Below are 19736 nucleotides of genomic sequence, written 5' to 3'. Positions count from 1 at the left end.
TATGACTATAAGCAGGTTCTGAATGGTTTTAAGAGGTTCAGAATGCAGTAAAGGCAAATGTAGAAGACAAAGCTGTCCTGGCTATTGTTGATTAAAACAAATACATTGTAAGAGAACTAGTCAATAAGTCAATGGAAACAGAAAGTGTGCTTTTTTATTTAAAGTTAGAAATGAAGGTTTCAACTTTACATTATCTCAACTTTATATTATTACTGCACACTCTCCTATAAATCACAAAACAGAGTTGGAATTGGAAAAAATAAGTACCTGAGCTAGTAGTTTTCTGAGTTGTCATAAATGGACAGTTTCTCTTATTCATGTTTTCTGTATCTGTCAAAGAACAAGAGAATATAAATTTTATTCAACTTTTAAATGGTTTTTAAAGTTAATTGTAATATTTTCAAAGTGAGGCACTACTCTTTATTTTATTACTATCTGCTCCTCTGAGCCTCTGGAAGCCTCACTCTATTAGTATATGCCTCTGTGCCATTCTCACCGTGGGCCATTTCTTCCTATCTGTTTGCTTTTAATCCTCCTTCATTGAATTGTGCCCATTCATCAACACTGGGTGTTTAGAATGGTGTGTCTGCTTTTCGCTTGTGATACACCAGCCAGATCCCTCACCCTGGCTGTGGTAGTGCAGTTTACAGATGACCTTGAGCTTGTCACTTCTTCCAGGCTGGACTCAGCTGCAAAGGTACATACTTCCAGGGACAGCCAATGCCAAGTGACTCAGTAAGGTGGATGACAAAACAGTCCAGGCTCAAGGTGAGACACTGATGGTAAAAAGTTGCTCCAGAGCTTCCTACCTGGACATTGGTGGACCTGAACTGAAGTGGACTTTTCCTCAGCTTAATTCTGCTTTCTCTTCAGTGGTTTGGTTTCCTGTAAATACCTTGCATCACCCTACACACACACCCCAACCCAAAATCTACCTTGGTATTTTCTTCCTCAACCCAACCTGAAGTAGCACTCAACTAAGCCACCTTCTTGTGCCTCCATTACATTAGCCCAGTGGCTACTTAACAGTATCCACTAGGATAAACTAGCCATATTCAGTGGCCTTTGCAATAACTTAAACCATCTTAAATAGAAGATAAACTGGCAAAGGTCCATGACTTTTGCAAACAGTGTCAATAAACAATAGATTATGTTACCGGAAGTAGGGAAGGGGAGGGGACCATCAAAATGGAGAGACAAAGGGAAAAAGGCTACTCAATGCAGCAGCAATACTTAAAAAAACTGTATACTGTAAACCAACTGTACAACTCGGGCAGGGTAGGGAATTGGGGAGAGGGGCAGGGGGGAGAAAAATGAGGGAGGAGGTAACAAGGTTGCTAAGAAATGTACACACTGCCTTACATATGAAACTGTAACCCCTCTGTACATCACTTTGACAATAAATCCGTTTTTTAAAAAACAATAAATTATGTTATTTTCCAACTTATTTGGGCATAAACTCCAGTGTATAATTTCCATAGGTCCTTGGTCACAAAAGTCTCATTTCAAGGCTTTAAAATGATTGATGATCCTCCCTAGAGGCTGATTTCTACTCATACCAACATCTTATCCATTAATATTCTTCTTCCAAGGTGAACATTCAGTCTTCCATTTCTATTGCATTTAAAGGAGTCATGCCACTTATGCTTGCATTATAGCAGCAGCTCCACTTGGTGCCCGCACGGCCCATCCTCTACTCAGGTAACCTCTTAAAAGTCTTGCTTGGATCCCTTCAGGGGTTTTCCACTCCACTTTTTAAATAGTACCCCAACTCTTTCTGATGTCCTATATAGTTTAGTATGCTTCACTTTCATCATCTCTCCACCCTCATCTTTTTCACATAGTCCAACATACTTTCTATTTCTCTTTATTACTCCATATCATGTTCAATCAAGGCTTTCCCACTGGCTGTTTCCTCTATACTAAGACACTTCCTGCCAGCATTTATCTAGTTGGTTTCTGTTCATCCTTCATCTTGATTAAACTATCACATCCTCAGAGATACCTAACTAGACCTCTCCATGTAAACAAGAGGACTGCATGTTTGTCTCTTATACTTTTCTTTGCTGTGATCACTAGTATGTCTTTACATCTGCATTTTTACTGATTGATGTCTGCTAACTTGTACTCTGTTGTATTCCTCTTTCTGATTATATCCCTGAGTATCCACACAGCATAGTCAATAAATTCTCTTTGAGGAAATAAATAAGGTGTGGCCAACTCCTCAGGAGGCCTAAAGCAGGAGAACTATGAGCTCAAAACCATTCTGGACCTGTCTTAAATAAAGTAATAATAATAATAATAATTAATAATAATGTTGCCCTCTGGCTACTCAGAAGAATGTCAACTTCTAAGTCCATATTGTAGCCTATCTCCCTACCTTAACTATTTTATTTGTTTTCATCTACTTTTTTAGGTGCCAATACAGGAGCTTGAGTTCAGTGCCTGAGTACTGTCCTTCAGCTATTTTTTTGCTCAAGTCTGATACTCTACCAGTTGAGTCACAGATGAGAGTCTCATGGACTTTTCTGCCTTTTCTGCCTTAGCTGACTTTGAGCTGCGATCCTCAGAACTCAACCTGATGAGTAACTAGGATTACAGGAGTAAGCCACTGGTACCCAGCTCTTTCCATCTACTTTAATACTATAGCCTACTACAAAAGTGGCAAGCTTAAATGCCCTGTGAGGCTATCCATTAAGCTAAGAAAAGTGACAAGAAGCAATATTGCAAGAAATGTAAAAAAAAAAAAAAGAAAGAAAGAAAGAAAGAAAGCTGAAGATTCTACAACAAAGATAACAGAATTCATCGTTTTCTTTTTGTAATATATAAGCCAACGCATAAAGCAAGACTATGAACAAACAAGTTGAAGCTGGTATGCTAGCTGTGGCCTATAGTACCAATTCTGTTGTTTTCATTCTACTCTTCTACCTATGGTTTAATTGTGCAAGTCTGTCATCTCCACCCAGCAGGACATATCACTCATTCTCTAAGTGATTAGGTTAGTCTTTCCTTAATGGATAGCTGAGACCCTTTGGATTTAGACTCATTTTTCTTAGTGATGAGATTGAAGAGATTCTGGCTCTGAAACAAAATGGGGTTTTGTAGATTCCCTTTCAGCTACCTTGGACTAATTCTGTAATTTATCACCTTTATTATAGAAAAAAAATCACAGAGGAAACCACAACTCACCAATATTTTGCACTATCTCTAGAGTACTTTGGAAATCTAAAACATTCTATAAATAAAATCTAATGGATTCTGAATTTCAAAATGCACTCTAGAAATCAAAAATGAATCTGTGTTTATGAAGATGAAACTTATTTTAGTTCCAACTATAAAAGAGACCAAGTGAAAACATATCTGGACCTATATACTGTGTCTTTTGATGTGGATCATGAATAAATACTCTTGCTTTTCAAGAATTCTAAAAGTAAGGAACTACTAAACAGAAGTAGTACTGAATTGTAGTATTTCTATGTCAGAGAACTTAGTAGATACACAGATTTGGAATTTTAAAGTTTGTAAATAACTTCCCGAGTCCACCTTCTTCTTTGAGCATTTGAGATGGTTCAGAAAAATTACTAGGACCAGATACCATAGTGATAAGCACTGATACTTCAGGTTCAAAATCTATTATACCTATAGTTATAACACATTACAGGATTACAACTGTAATTATACAGCTGTATAGGATTGTACCTATTATCCTAGCTACTCGGAGGCTAAGATATGAGGATCATATGAGGATCATAACCAGCGCAGGCAGAAAAGTCCATGAAACACTTATCTCCAGATAACCAGCAAAAAGCCAGAAGAGGAGATGTACCTCCAGTGGAAGAATACCAATCTTGAGTGTAAAAGCCAAGCCTCATAACATCACATAAAATGATGTTTATCAAAATGAAATAAAAAAACAAGAGAAAAAGAAAAAGCTAAGCCAGAGGGCAAAGCCCTTAGTTCAAGTTAGTAACAACACACACACACACGCACACACACATACACACACACAGTCACCTCATTATAATACACAAATGTTGACATAAAAAAATCATCATGAAAATCAAAGCCAGCCTGAACTGAAATTACATGGTGCCTAGCCTAAACTAAACTGAAGTTTATCCTACTTAATAGGAATATCCACACATCTGTGCAAAATTGTACTGTGGTTAGTGCTTTAACTCAGCTCTAAAAATATGAAAAAAAATCAGAAGTACATTGATCTTTATACATATCAGAGAAGGGACTAAGAAACTGCACTGAAACCAATTCTTTCTGATTTTGAAACAAGTGCACATATCAGGACCTTTGTAGTTTTATGCCAGCGGAAAAACGCAAACTGACTACTGAAGCCTGTGGTTAAATGCTTTCAGCTGAGAAACTGCTACTTGGACAAAAATTTTTCGTGTTAAATAATTTAACAGGCTGGGGGCTGGGGATATGGCCTAGTGGCAAAAGTGCCTGCCTCATATACATGAGGCCCTGGGTTCGATTCCCCAGCACCACATATACAGAAAATGGCCAGAAGTGGTGCTGTGGCTCAAGTGGCAGAGTGTTAGCCTTGAGCAAAAAGAAGCCAGGGACAGTGCTCAGGCCCTGAGTCCAAGGCCCAGGACTGGCCAAAAAAAAAAAAAAAAAAAAAAAATAATTTAACAGGCTGGGAATGTAGCTCAGTGATAAGAGTGCTTGCCTGGCATGTATGAAGCCCTGGGTTCCATTCCTCGGTGCCACACAAACAGAAAAATATGGAAGTGGCGCTGTGGCTCAAGTGGTAGAGTGCTAGCCTTTAGCAAAGGACACTCAGGGACAATGCCCAGGCCTTGAGTTCAAGCCCCAGGACTGGAAAAAAAAAAAATTAGCACTAATTTTAGAAAATGATTCTACATTCATATTATGTGACATTCTAGAAACAGTTTGAGTATTATCAAAATGGTGAGTCTTTTAGATATATTATATTACTGAAAATATTTTAAAATAATGTATTTTCATGAGATTTTTAGGGCACAGTAGGAGCACTTCAAAATATACTGTAATGAGAACTTTTCAGTGGCTACAGTGTTGATAAAATTGTAATATAAAATTTCATTTTTACAGATTTGGTAGAGAATTTCATCTTTTGTTAAAACAAGCAAACAAACATAAGCTTAATGAGTCTCTATAGGGAGATGAAAAAGATGAGGGGGGAAAATAATAGATTATTTACATAATGAGATAATATAACAGAGATAAACTTTGTAGTTTTCTGTTCTGTAATTAAAAATTTTACTACACTAAGGGAAAAATGTACTTTGGCTTAAGACTAGAAAGCATATAGCTTGTTAACTCAGCTCACTAACTGGTCAATTTCTGCAAGAGGGTGAGTTTTCTAAGTTGATGGAGATACTACCAGGTTAAGCAGTATAAGAACAACTATGACAAGTATCCATTTAATATAGCATCAACGTCTGACCTTTCTAATATGAAAAATCTCATGACATTTTCAATATTAGTTCAAATATTACATAGATAAAACAATGCTGTTTTTGAGCATTCAAAATTCTCTAAAAGTCTAAGCAGAGTGGTGCATATTACTTCCATCATGAAACATTATGTATTTTATTTCACATAGATAAAATTTATTGTCTTGAAAAAACTAATGAAACCAAAAGAGAAACCTTCAGAACTAACAAGAAATAGCTCAACTGCTAAGCTTCAGAGTAAATATAATTGATTCAAACACAATAGAAAAAGACCTCACATCAAAGAATAAAACCAGAATATGTCCAGAAATAAATTGTAAAAGTAATTTGTAGAACTTGTATTTGTAAAATATGCAAGAACAAAGGGGCTTTAAGAAGAATAACAAAAAGCTTGAAAAGAAAGCAATAGTTCTAATTCTGGTTGCCAAATATCTAAGAGAACAAATTTCTAGGGAATAAGATTAGTTAGTTTTGACTTCTTCATGCTTCAGCATGATTTCTAAATTCTCCTTATTTTACAAAAAGCAGAGAAACATCTTAAAAGAAGCTGGGGCAACAGTAATTTCAATACATACTCACTATGGTTTCCATATTTGTATAGTTATAGAAGAAACTAGAATTCATGAAACTATTTTTTTTCCTTTTTTATTTTTTTTCAAATTTTTATTATCAAACTGGTGTACAGAGAGGTTACAGTTTCATACATTAGGCATTGGATACATTTCTTGTACTGTTTGTTACCTTGTCCCTCATACCCCCCCTCCCCCTCCCCCTTTCCCTTTCCCCCCCTGAGGTGTTCAGTTCACTTACACCAAACAGTTTTGCAAGTATTGCTTTTGTAGTTGTCTTTTTTTTACCCTGTGTCTCTCAATTTTGGTATTCCCTTTCAATTTCCTAGTTCCAATACCAGTATACATGGTTTCCAATATACTCAGATAAGATTACAGAGATAGTATAGGTACAACCACAGGAAGGTGATACAAGAACATCATCAGTAATAGAAGCTACAGATACACATGGAACATTGAAAGTATTTACAACTGTGATATAACAATTGTCTCCATAACATGGAGTTAATTTCATTTAGCATCATCTTATTTGTTCATAAGGGTATAACTATTGGGCCTTGTGATACTCTGCTATGACTTGCCTAAATCTGTACTAATTATTTCCAATAAGGGAGACCATAGAGTCCATGTTTCTTTGGGTCTGGCTCACTTCACTTAGTATAATTTCCTTTTTTTAAATTAAATTTTATTGATAAGATGATGTGCAGAGAGGGTATAGTTACATAATAAGGTAGTGAGTACATTTCTTGTCATATTTGTTATACCCTCCCTCATTTTTTCTTTCCCTTCCCCAGTTTAGATAAGCATATATACAATATCCAGTGTACCAGAATCATAGACAGTGACCACAGGGGGTACATCAAAGGAAACTCACCTAGTACATTAAACATTGATAACAGTAAAATCCTCCTGTTTCCATCTCTTGGAGTTCATTTTGCTTAGCCTCATCTTATATAATCATATGTCTGTAGCTATTGAGACCTTTTTATGTTTATTTAGTAATTGTTTGGTTTTAGAGAGATGATCTAAAGTCGCTGACCAAAATATGTAGAAATACCATTTGAAAAGAAGTTTGTTGCTTTACAGACATGATCTCTACTGTTCTCCCCTCCCCCTCCAACAACCACATATCAGGGAGACCATGCGCCTTTGTCCTCTGTGCTTTAGGCTTGTCTCACTCAATATTATTCATTCAAGATCTGACCATTTCCATGTGAATGCCATTATTTTTTATCAATTTTTGCCATTAAGATTACCTTTTTTTTTAATTTCTTTAATTTTTTTTAAAATTTTTATTATCAAACTGATGTACAGAGAGGTTACAGTTTCATACATTAAGAGATTACCTTTATTTTAAGTACACATTAAACAAGAGATTGATTATCTAAAATCAAATGTAACACTTTTGAAAGAGACATACTCTAAAATAACCGATTTCAATGACAAATTAAAAATTTACTGAGTAGTCTGATTTCTAAGTTTATCTTGCTGCTAATTTCATTAAACATATTGACTATTTTTTCAGTAGGCAGACAATTATGTTTACCTTAGAGACAATATTTTTTGTTGATTATTCAGTAGATTTCATTATGTTACCTAATATGCACAGAATGTACTTTTCTATGAAATTATGTAGGATGTCATGTTATCTTCTCCATATTAATAACCTAATTGTATTTTCATATGTGCAAGTAAACTTTATGAGCAATATTCTTTGTTAGCTCTCTCTACTCTAGTTGCTGCTCACCACACAATCTGAGGCTGTTTTAAGAGTTCTTTTTTAAAAAAAAGGATTTACATTCACAAGGCTTTTATCCTGTTTGGATTCTCCAATGCAAACTGAGTTTTCTTCCAGGTGAAAGACATTCCACATCTATTACATTCCTAACATTTCTCACATGTGTGAATTCTCTTATGCCTGCTAAAGTGAGTTTTGGTTGAAAGACTTTCTATGTTTACAAGGTTTCTCACCTGTGTGAATTCTATTATCCATGCCAAGGTCTGTCCACATTTGTTATATTCATAAGGTTTCTCTCCTGTGTGTTCTCTGATGAACATGAAGGTCTGTCCCACTTCTAGATGAAAGAATTTCCTCATTTGTTACATTCGAACTTGCCGCTTGTGGTCCATTGTTCCTCCTACAGGCTGGGAATCCTCCTACAGGCTGAAATGATCCCAGGGTATTGCAGACACCAGAAATCTAGGCCATATGTTTCCTGATAAACAGTTTTTTATACACAGTTTCTATAGATGTAATAATTTACTGGTTTTTTTCTTTATAATTTTATTTCTATGTCCCTGTATATTCATACACATATATCTTTAATGATTACAAAATGGTATATAATCAATTTAAAATGAATATGAAGTTTTTCTAAAATACTTCTGCTCTTTTACTATATAACAAAACCCATAGTCAAACAAAAGAAATCCATAAAATCTTTGCTCTTTTATAATTCATATACATTTGCTTATGAAGCAAATTCCATACCACTTTTTTGTAAATATCTCAAAAAAAATTTTTTTTGTCATTCATTAGCCTTGAAACTCCAGGGCCTAGTCACTCTCCCTGAACTCTTCAGCTCAAGGCTATCACTCTACCATTTGAGCCACAGCGCCACTTCTGGTTTTCTGGTGGTTAATTGGAGATAAGAGTGTCATGTTCTTACATTTCCTTACGAATGGGGCAATGTCATTTGAAATTGATTTTGGTGTGTGGTGATATATAAGGATCTAGTCTTAGTTTGTTGCAAGTGTTGAACCAGTTTTGCGATAACTATTTGTTAAAGAGGCTATTTTTCTTCCATCCTATTTTTTTAGCTCCTTTATCAAAGCTTAAGTAGGCATAGTTCTGAGGGTTCATTTCTGGGTCTTCAGTTCTGTTCCACTGGTCTTCAGGCCTGTTCCTGTGCCAATACCAAGCTGTTTTTATTACTATAGCTTTATAATACAGCTTGAAGTTGGGTATTGTAATTCCTCCAGCACTGTTCTTTCTGCTTAGGATTGTTTTTGCTATTCGGGGTCTTTTATTGTTCCATATGAATTTCAGGATTGCTTCCTCTATTTCATTAAAAAATGGTGTTGGGATATTAATGGGTATTGCATTGAATTTGTAGATGGCCTTTGGCAATATTGCCATTTGACTATATTGATCCTCCCAATCCAGGAGCATGGGAGGTTTTTAAGAAACAAGGACTCTACGGTTTCCCTCATAGGGAATAATTAGCACAGGTTTAGGCTAGTCACAGCAGAGGATCACAAGAGCCTAATATCTATGCCCCTATGAACACATAAGATGATGCTAATGAAATGAACTCCATGTTATAGAAACGACTGTTATATCACTGTTGTAATTACTTTCAACATGCCATGTGAAACCATAGCTTCTTTTGTTGATGATCCTTTTGTATCCCCTTCCTGTGGTTGTACCCACGATATCACTGTATCTCATCTAAGTACACTGGATACTGTATATACTGGTATTAGAACTAGGGAAGTGAAAGAAAATATCAAAATTGAGAGACAAAGGATAAAAAGATAAATGACTCCAAAAGCAATACTTGCAAAACCACTTGGTATAAAGCAACTGAACAACTCATGGGGGGAGAGGGGAAGGGGGGGGAGGAGGAATGAGGGAGGAGGTTGACAAACAGTACTAGAAATGTACCCAAGGCCTAATGTATGAAACTGTAACCTTTCTGTACATCACTTTGACAATAAATAAGTATAAAAAAAAAAGTGTCATGGACTTTCCTGCCAGGGATGGCTTTGAACTGCAATCCTCAGATGTCAGCTTCCTGAGTAACTAGGATTACAGGCATGAGCCACCAGCACCTGGCAATATCTCTACTTTTATGTCTCAAGAAAGATAGCCTATAGGAATCTTTCTAATAAAATGATCCAAATATTAGCCTATTTATAATTAAGTAGAAAGAAAAGAGTTAACCAAGACAAATAAACTAGAGGGAGCCTGTTTCTGGAGTTTCTAGGATTCTAAGTATGTGGGGGGATCTAAAGTACAGCCGCTCAGGACCGTACTTCTTCTATATTTTAGATGGCATAAGGCCCAGAGGAACTCAACTTTAGGTTAAGCTGTATTTTAATAGTCATTAATAATAATTCTAATAGCCCAAGAGAAAAGGTATGTAAGCAACCTGGGAGTCTAGATATTTGGGGGAGGTATATATGGATTTATACCATTTGCATTGATAATCTTAGAATCTTTGACTATAAGTCGCTAGAAGGAATTCTAAGATTTGCAAAATCAATTTATGGAAAATCAGTTCTATTTATGAAAAATATATAACTTTGTGTGTGATGGTGTTGAGTATCTGTAATCTCAGCACTAAAAAAAAAAAAAATGAGACCAAAGGAAAGTGAATTCAGAGCCTGACTGGGCTACATGGTAACTTTGAGGCCAGCTGCATAGTGAGTCTCTAATCTATATACTTCTTAATTTTCCTCCAATCTGGGGGTCATAAAGAAACAGTAGTGACCATGACCCCTCTCCTTTGGAAAGACTCACTGTTTTTCCTCCTTACTTGACTTGCTATTTGGGACATTTCTTAACATTGTAACACAGTTTGGAATTTACCTTCTCATTTTACATAGTCTTGATGTACAGTTCAATCCTGATTCCCTTTACTTTTAGTCTATTTAATTAGAGAAGGGTACTATGTAATTCACCCCTATGAGTCTTTTAAAATGATTTCTACAATATGCTTTGGCTTTTTTTTTTTTTTTTTGGCCAGTCCTGGGGCTTGAACTCAGGGGCTGAGCACTGTCTTTGGCTTCTTTTTGCTTAAGGTTAGCACTCTACCACTTGAACCACAGCACCACTTTGTTTATTCTGTTTATGTGGTTCTAAGGAATTGGCTTCATGCATGCTAGGCAAGCACTATAGTGCTAGCCACATTCCCAGACCCTGCAATATGCTTTCATCTGTTCTCTTAGCACCAGCCTCCATTATACAATGTTCAAATGAGTGATGCTCAAAAAAACCAAATATAAGCTAAGTGTCATTGGCTTACACCTGTAATCCTAGCTACCTAGGAGGCTGAGATCTGAGGATCATAGTTCAAAGCTAGCCCTGGCAGGAAAAAGCTCCTGATACTCTTATCTCCAATTAATCACCAGAAAACCAGAAGTGGCACTGTGGCTTAAGTGGTAGAGTACTAGTCTTGAACTGAAGAGCTCACAGATAGCATCCAGGCCCAGAGTTCAAGCCCCACAACATTCTCTCTCTCTCACTCTCTGTCTCTTTCTCTTGCTCTCTCTCTCTCTCTCTCTCTCTCTCTCTCACACACACACACACACACACACACACACACAAATAGCACAGAAATCTATTATTTACCAAGTAATTTCCCATTGCTCTCCATGATAGGAAGCAAACTCAATGTGTTGAGTTTTCCGACCATTTGCAGACCCATAGATACACAGTGCTATGGAAGGTAGACTGATGGAGTCCCAAAGATGTCCACATAAGTCTTGACCCTCAGAATCTATGAATATGTTATGCTACATGGCAAAGGGGAATAAAGATGGCAGAGATGATTTAGATAGCTAGTCAGCTGACCAAAACATAATTTTGGTGGTACTGGGTTTGAACTCCAGGTACTTGCTTGGCAGACACTGTACCACTTGAGTCTAATTTCCATCCCTTTTATACTTTATATTTTTAAAATAGGGTCATGTGATTTTGCCCATGGGAAGCCTCAGACCAAAATCTTCTTACCCATTCCTTCTGCATAGATAGGATTACAGCTTATGCTCAGGATACCTTCAAACTTTGATCCTCCCAATCTTCACCTCCCATGTAGCTAGGATGACAGGCATGTACCACCATGCCTGTCCTATAGTTTTTAAATTTCTCATTGTTCATCATTGTAGCTAGTATGTAAGGTTGATGGATGCAAGACCTTTAGGGTGTTATGATTATGTCTCCAGAGTATCTAGAATAGAATTGAGCGTGTGAGAGACTTTCAATACACATTACTGAAAAGGCCCTTACTAATTGCTTTTTACATCATAGTCTCATTCCTAAATCATGGTAGCATGACAGGCAAACACAGTTTTATGTGCCCTTACCCTGTTTGAAATCTAGGCTTACTTGTGTAAAATAAAAATTATTATTAAGAATTAGCCATAGAGTCATAGCAGAGGATCACAAGAGCCTAATAGCTAAGCCCCTATGGATGCATAAGGTAATGCTAAGTGAAATGAACTCCATGTTATGGAAATGACTGTTATGTCACTGTTGTAATTACTTTCAACATGCCATGTGAAACCGTAAGCTTCTATTGTTGATGATCCTCTTGTATCCCCTTCCTATGATTGTACCTGCACTATCACTGTATCTTATCTGAGTACATTGGAAACTGTATATACTGGTATTAGAACTAGGGAAGTGAAAGAAAATATCAAAATCGAGAGACAAAGGATAAAAATATAAATGACTCCAAAGCAATACTTGCAAAACTGTTTGGTGTAAAGCAACTGAACAACTCATGGGGGGAGAGGAGGAGGGGGAAGGGGAGGGGGGAATGAGGGAGGAGGTAACAAACAATACAAGAAATGTATCCAGTGCCTAACGTATGAAACTGTAACCTCTCTGTACATCAGTTTGACAATAAAAGAAAAAAAAAAAAGAATTAGCCATAGGGGGCTTGGATGCAGCTCAGTGGTAAAGTCCTTGCTCAGCAAATGCAACGTCTCCAGTATCCAAAAAGAAAAGACAAAAATAAAAATCAAAAACTTTATAAGCAGGGTACTGGTGGCTCCTGCCTGTAATTCTAGCTACTCAGGAGGCTGAGATCTGAGGATAGCAGTTCAAAGCCATCCTGAGCAGGAAGTCCATGAGACTTACCTCCAATTAATCACAGAAGAAGAAGAAGAAAAAAAACAAAAAACAGAAGTAGCAGTGTGGCTCAAATGGTAGAGCACTAGCCTTGATGAAAAGCCAGGTGTGGTGCTGTTGCTCAAGTGGCAGAGGATTAGCCTTGAGCAAAAGAAACTCAGATGGCACACAGGCCCTGAGTTCAAGCTCCAGGACCAGACCATAGAAAAAAGAATTCCATATTGACCAGATGCCAGTAGTAGTTCATGCTTGTAATCCTAACTACTTGGGAGGCAAGGATTATTGGGATCACAGTCCAAGGCCATCCATGCAGAAAAGTTCACAAGACCCCTCCTCCATAAAGAATTGTATGGTGGCACATGCCTGTTATCCTTACTACCAGGAAGCATAACACAGTTGCATTGGCACCCTAGCCTCCACCTACATAAGAATTAAGACTGTCTCAAAATTACCAGCAGAAAATAGGGTTGGAGTCATGATTCAGTGATTAGAGCAGCACCAGCCTAGCCAAAATTAAATAAATAAATAAATCACCAAATAAAAATGCACAATAAGAACAAAACAACAAAAAAACACTAAGACTGAACATGAAGTGAGGAAGGAAAATATACCCCAAGTTTTGATGTTGACTATTATTAGTTCATGGGAACTAGAGTTGTCAGTGGGTCCTTACCAGCTACTCGGCTGCCAGTCAAAGCACATGGCCCCGCAGGAAGAATGCTGGGCAACGTCTTCATTTATTGGTAATCTAAGGATATCCAGTGTCTTTTATTCTTCCCAGGGCTTTGGTTGAAATAAGGGATTGTGTGCACATAGAAGTAAATAGATGATCTAACCTCATCTTCAATATAGAGTACTGAGTGAAGAAAGCAAAGTGCACCAAGATACATATCATGTGATATCATTACATAAATATGTAGGTACACAATATAATTCAAGGTAACACACACACACACACACACACACACACACACACACACACCCCATTCCAAACTAAGACAGATGCTGCAACTGGAGGTTTATATCAAAAAGGACTTAGCTCCACCCAAAATGAAATCTTTGCATTTTTACAAAGTATCTATTTATATAATTAAGAGTCATAAACACTACTACAACAATGTTTATCATTAAATAACATGCTCTATTGTAGAGTTAAATGGCATTCATTTATAAATGACTGTCTCTTGGGTTTTGCTGGTAAGATTCCAGGCACCAGTCACAGGCATTTCTCAACCTACTAACTCAAGCCAATTCCTGGACAACTTGACCCTGCTAAGTTGCAGTAGCCTGTGATGGCCAGCCCAAAGTACTGTTAGCTTTACCTTTAATTTGAAATATTGTTATATATTTTTCATACAGATGGGTTGTGCCTTGTGAGGTAATTTTTTCCTGACACCTTCTTTAACAAAATGTTTTAAAACCCTGCACTTTTGCATGTGATTAGTTGTTATAAATGCATTCAGTGCTCTTTTTCTTGATTACAAGCTTGTTCATTAAAAGAAAACTGCAAAAGCCACAGCCACAAGTAAGGTTACAGATACAGAGTTCAACCATTACATGGAAAGATGTGCTTTTTGCTTTTATTGCAGAGAAATTTATCATCTGAAATTTCAAACTGACAAACACAGCAAGGTGCTGGCATCTATTCTCCTTCTGTTTCTTCCCCAAAAGATTTCTAGTTTTGTTCAAGGCAAAGTTTTTCATTCCTTCAATAGTCCTGGGGTTCTAAGTGACCATGAGATAGAGTTCTAACCAATGAAACATAGCATGAGATCTGCTCAGAAAATAAAAAGAAGATCCTCCTCCTCCTCCTCCTCCTCCTCCTCCTCCTCCTCCTCCTCCTCCTCCTCCTCCTCCTCCTCCTCCTCCTCCTCCTCCTCCTCCTCCTCCTCCTCCTCCTCCTCCTCCTCCTCCTCCTCCTCCTCCTCCTCCTCCTCCTCCTCCTCCTCCTCCTCCTCCTCCTCCTCCTCCTCCTCCTCCTCCTCCTCCTCCTCCTCCTCCTCCTCCTCCTCCTCCTCCTCCTCCTCCTCCTCCTCCTCCTCCTCCTCCTCCTCCTCCTCCTCCTCCTCCTCCTCCTCCTCCTCTTCCTCCTCCTCCCGCCAGTAGAGGGTATTGAACTCAAGGCTTTGTACTCTGGCTTAGTCTGGTGCCCTAGAACTTAAGACACAGCTCCACTTCTGCATTTTTGGTCATTAATTGGAGGTAATATGTCACAGATTTCCTGCCTAGGCTGGCTTCTAACCTGGATCCTCAGATCTCAGCCTCCTGAGTAACCAAGATTACAGGCATATGTCACCAGTGGCTGGCAAATCATCCTTATTATATAGGCACTGTCCCTTCTTCTCTGACTTCCTCCTTCCTGAAATAGGGCTATGAAACTGGACTTCAGGATGCTGTCTAATAGCATGCACTAATAGAATAACAATCACAGAAAAGAAATCTGAGTTGAGTCTGGAACACCATCAAGGATCTCTTGATCTGCTCTTATGAATTCTATGCATTCTGTTATGAAAAAATTTAATCTCTAAGCTTCTGTGCTCAGGTGTCATAATTTTCAGCCAAACAAAATTCTCAACTGCTATACATTGGTATAACAGAGGCATTCAGAAGATTTTTATACAATTACATATAAAGTAGCATAAAAATGTTCTAGAAAAAAATACCCATCAATATAGATCTGAGATAAAACATTACCCTCAATGCTCTTCAATAGCAGCAGGAAAGAAGAACAAGCAAAATATTCCATCTTAAAACTCTAATAGCTTAACATTAAAAAAATGCCTATAGTTTCCTTTGCAGTTTCAACAGATCTGAAAGGGAGTAGGTTAAAAAAAAATGTGTAGGGCTGGGGATATAGCCTAGTGGCAAGAGTGCCTGCCTCGGATGCATGAGGCCCTAGGTTCGATTCCCCAGCACCACATATACAGAAAACGGCCAGAAGCGGCGCTGTGGCTCAAGTGGCAGAGTGCTAGCCTTGAGCGGGAAGAAGCCAGGGACAGTGCTCAGGCCCTGAGTCCAAGGCCCAGGACTGGCCAAAAAAAAAAAATGTGTAGGTAGTTCTGAAAATGGAAATAAAACATACTCAAAAGTTAATCACACTGTTAAAAAGTATCAGGCCGGGGTGGGAGGGGGAGGGCTAGAAATGTGGCTCAATGGTTCAGTGCGTACCTAGTATGCATGAAGCTGTGGGTTCCATTCCTCAGTACCACATAAACAGAAAAAGGCAGAAGTGGTACTGTGGCTCAAGTGGTAGAGTGCTAGCCTTGAGCAAAAGATCAGATCAGGGACAGGGCAAGCACCAAGACTGGAAAATAAATAAATAAAATACGCACACACACACACACACACACACACACACACACACATACATCAGACACACAGAAGAAGTAACACAGAAGAATATATTGGTGGGTTTACACACAAAAGAAGTAACACAGAAGAATATACTGGTGGGTTTACACACAAAAGAAGTAACACAGAAGAATATATTGGTGGGTTTACAACAGTCCAAAATAAATATTTTCCCATAAAGGATCAATTTTACAGTAGCAATTTTCTTCTGAAATGTTACCCAAAAGCTTTCGTAATTGTTAAAGAAAAATAGCAATCTACAACAAAGACTATAAAACTGTTAAGCTACAATGCATACAACATGGCCACCACCAATCCAGTTTAAATGAATGAAATAATGTTAATTTATTTTCTATTATTGCTAATTGAGTTTGAAAATATAGCCAGTCTAGGAAGTGAAAAATTAAACATTAAAGAGTTAAGATAATGCTTATGGGGAAGGGAAGAAAGAATGAAGAAAGAACCAGGTGACCTAGTTACTTTAGAGACTGAGATCTCAGGATTGTGGTTCAAAGACAGCCTGGGAAGACAAATTTGATAGATTATTTCCAATTAACTGGTGAAGAGCTGGACGTGAAGGAATGGTTCAAGTGGTAGAGTATCAGCCTTGTATGGAAAAGGTCAGGCAAAAGCATATGGTCCAGAGTCCAAGCTCTGGTACTGATATAAAAAAAAAAGTGGGGTTGGGGAAGGAAGCAAGAGAAAATGAGGGAAAGAGTAACACTGTTCAAAAAGAAATGTATTCATTACCTTACTTATGTAACTGTCACCCCTCTGTAGATCACCTTTACAACAATAAAAAAAATTGCTTGTTGAAAAGAAAATGTGAGGCAGGGAGTTTGGCCTACTGGTAGAGTGCAGAACTTAATTCCTCAGAACCACAGACACAGAAAAAGCCAAAAGTGGCGCTGTGGCTTGAGGGGTAGAACGCTAGCCTTGAGTGCTCAGGCCCTGAGTCCACGCGGTAGGACTGGCCAAAAAAAAAAAAAAGGAAAGAAAAAGTGTGTGGCAGGAGGGTGGGGGAGAATGAAAAGAAGCAAATCAGAGAGAAGACAAGGAAGGGAGGGGAACACCTAATAACTTTATTTTCTTTTAATTTTATTGTAAAGGTGCTATTCAAAGGGGTTACAGTTACATAAGTCAAGTAATGAGCACATTTTTTTATTGAATGGTGTCACTCCCTCCCTCATTTTCTCCCAGCTTTTCCCCTGTATCTAATAACTTTCTATTTCTACTTTCCAATTCCAAGTATAGATTTTTTAAAAGACAGTATTCTTCCTTCATAAAGGCAAACTTATAGTTTAGATGCACTGCACAGTAACATTTTAGGATAGAGGAGTTAAAGTAGATAATTTTGAGGTATCAAAAAATAATCTGAGTTAAGTGATATGCCAGTTGCACTGGACTGATCATTATTGATTGTGTACATATAGTGAAATGCCCCAGTGCCATATAAATATGCATAACCACAATGTGTCAATTAGAATAAATATACTTAGAAGAGGAATCAAAAGGTGTAACTTCTCTGAACCACTAAAGTAGTATTTAGCAAAACAAATACCAGGAAATGAAAGTAGGTTTTATTCTTGGGGGATGGGGCAAAGAGGACACAGGAGTGGAGGGATGGTGAGCAAACACAGCAATTGTATTTAATGTGCAGGAAGTGAAAAATTGAACTACGTAACTGGTGGGGGGGGCAGGAAGGGGAAAATGAGGAGGAAAAAGAAATATATATTGTCAGAAGGTGATTTGGGTAGGATTTCCAGCAAGAAAAGCTGGCTAACTCAAGATAAGCTGTTCCTTCTGGAGAAGGAAGAAGACCTAAGAAGTGTTTAAGGGAAAGCTTTAGTAACAGGATGTCAGGCTCAACTTGCTTCCATGGAAGTTCCAACCCACCCATCAGCCGGGAGAAAAGAAGACAATTCTTCACCATCTTTTATTTTGTGATTTTCTAGCAAAAGAACCTATATTGAATCATCTGAACAATGATATCAAAGACCTCTTACGGAAACTCTGAGTAATGTATGAAAGCCAGGAAAGATTTGCTCATTGAAAGAAAGAAAAAAGAAAGACTTCTCCTTTTTTGCCTGAGAAGTCAAAAGTAAGGGGAGATGGGGGCAAAGTATCATATAACTCAGGGACAAGCAGTAAGAATGTAGCTACACAGGATTTTCCGTTTGACTTTAAAAGTTCCATCACAGTACTTTGGTTCAGAGCTTGGTGCCAGTGGCTCATGCCTATAATTCTAGCTACTTAGGAGGCTGAGATCTGAGACTTGTGGCTCGAAACCAGCCCAGGCATGAAAGTCCATGAAATTCATCTCCAATTAACCACCAACAAGTAGAAAGTGGAGCTGTGGCTCCACTCTAGTGTTAGAGCACTAGTCTTGGGCAAAAAAGTTCAGGGACAGCATCCAGGCACTGTGTTAAAGCCCCAGGAATGGCACATGAGTATACACACACACACACACACACACACACACACACACACACACACTACCTTTAGTTTAAAATATAATGGTCAATAATATGAAATATTAACATATAATATGGTAATTTAATTATCATTGATTAGTTGCCATCAATGACATAAAATTTAAAATAATAACTGCAATAGCTCTAATCATGTTAGGAAAGATCTAAAAACAAATATGAATTAGGAGGTATTACCTCTATCATGTTGTTGGTGAGTATTAGACAAATGAAATAGGAAGACGTTTGGCAATATAGCAAAACTCTTTACATTTATTCCTATCATTTGAACCAGTGACAATTCCAGAGGTGGTGAATGATGACCACAAAATGATGCATTTACAAGGATGCTTACAGGAAAATTATTTACTTGGAGGAAAAAACTGCGTAAATTTAAAATTTTTTAAATGCGTAATAATAGAGGATTGGAAAAAGTAAATATTGGGAGATTCTTATAATGGGAACTTTAAAAAAGATACTGCTAAAGAATAAATCATGAAAGACAAACAAAAGAGACTTACTTAAAGCATAATTGAAATCAGCCAACCATTATAGTACACATTGGCTGATAATTCCAGCACTTGGGAGGCTGAGATAGGAGGGTCCAGTGTTGGAGAATAGACTGGGCTACATAATGAGCTCTGGGCCAGTCTGCATTAAACAGTGAGATCATGCATATGAATGAATGAATGAATGAATGAATGAAATCAAAACAGCACTATCATGACAATTTTGCCAAAGGCTATCTACAAATTCAATGCAATACCCATCAATAACCCAATACCATTCTTTAATGAAATAGAGGAAGCAATCCAAAAATTCATATGGAACAACAAAATACCTTGAAGAGCAAAAACAATTCTAAGTAGAAAGAACAGTGCTGGAGGAATTACAATACCAAACTTCAGGCTGTATTACAAAACTATAGTAACAAAAACAACTTGGTATGGGCCCAAGAACAGGCCCGAGGAAGAACAGAATAGAATTGAAGACCCCAAAATGACCCTGCAGACTATGGCTACTTAATCTT

The 19736-nt window shown here is 37.6% G+C and overlaps 1 protein-coding gene across 3 annotated transcripts in view; it reads right to left on the bottom strand.

The window, feature by feature from the left end:
- Positions 1-19736, bottom strand: part of Ccdc148 (coiled-coil domain containing 148) — a 274276-nt gene that overhangs the window by 188251 nt on the left and 66289 nt on the right. For 2 of the 3 annotated variants that reach the window (XM_048345423.1, XM_048345424.1), the window contains exon 3: positions 268-330. The exons of the other annotated variant lie outside the window; for it this stretch is intronic. In XM_048345423.1, the coding sequence (XP_048201380.1) occupies positions 268-319 (52 nt within the window). In that variant the 5' untranslated portion in view covers positions 320-330. The remainder of the gene's footprint in view (positions 1-267; positions 331-19736) is intronic. 3 annotated transcript variants of the gene reach the window in all.

This window comes from Perognathus longimembris, chromosome 4, assembly GCF_023159225.1.
Source record: "Perognathus longimembris pacificus isolate PPM17 chromosome 4, ASM2315922v1, whole genome shotgun sequence".
NCBI classification, from domain to species: Eukaryota; Metazoa; Chordata; class Mammalia; order Rodentia; family Heteromyidae; genus Perognathus; species Perognathus longimembris.
Note: the sequence above shows the minus strand (reverse complement) of the source record. Positions and strands in the feature narration are given on the sequence as shown.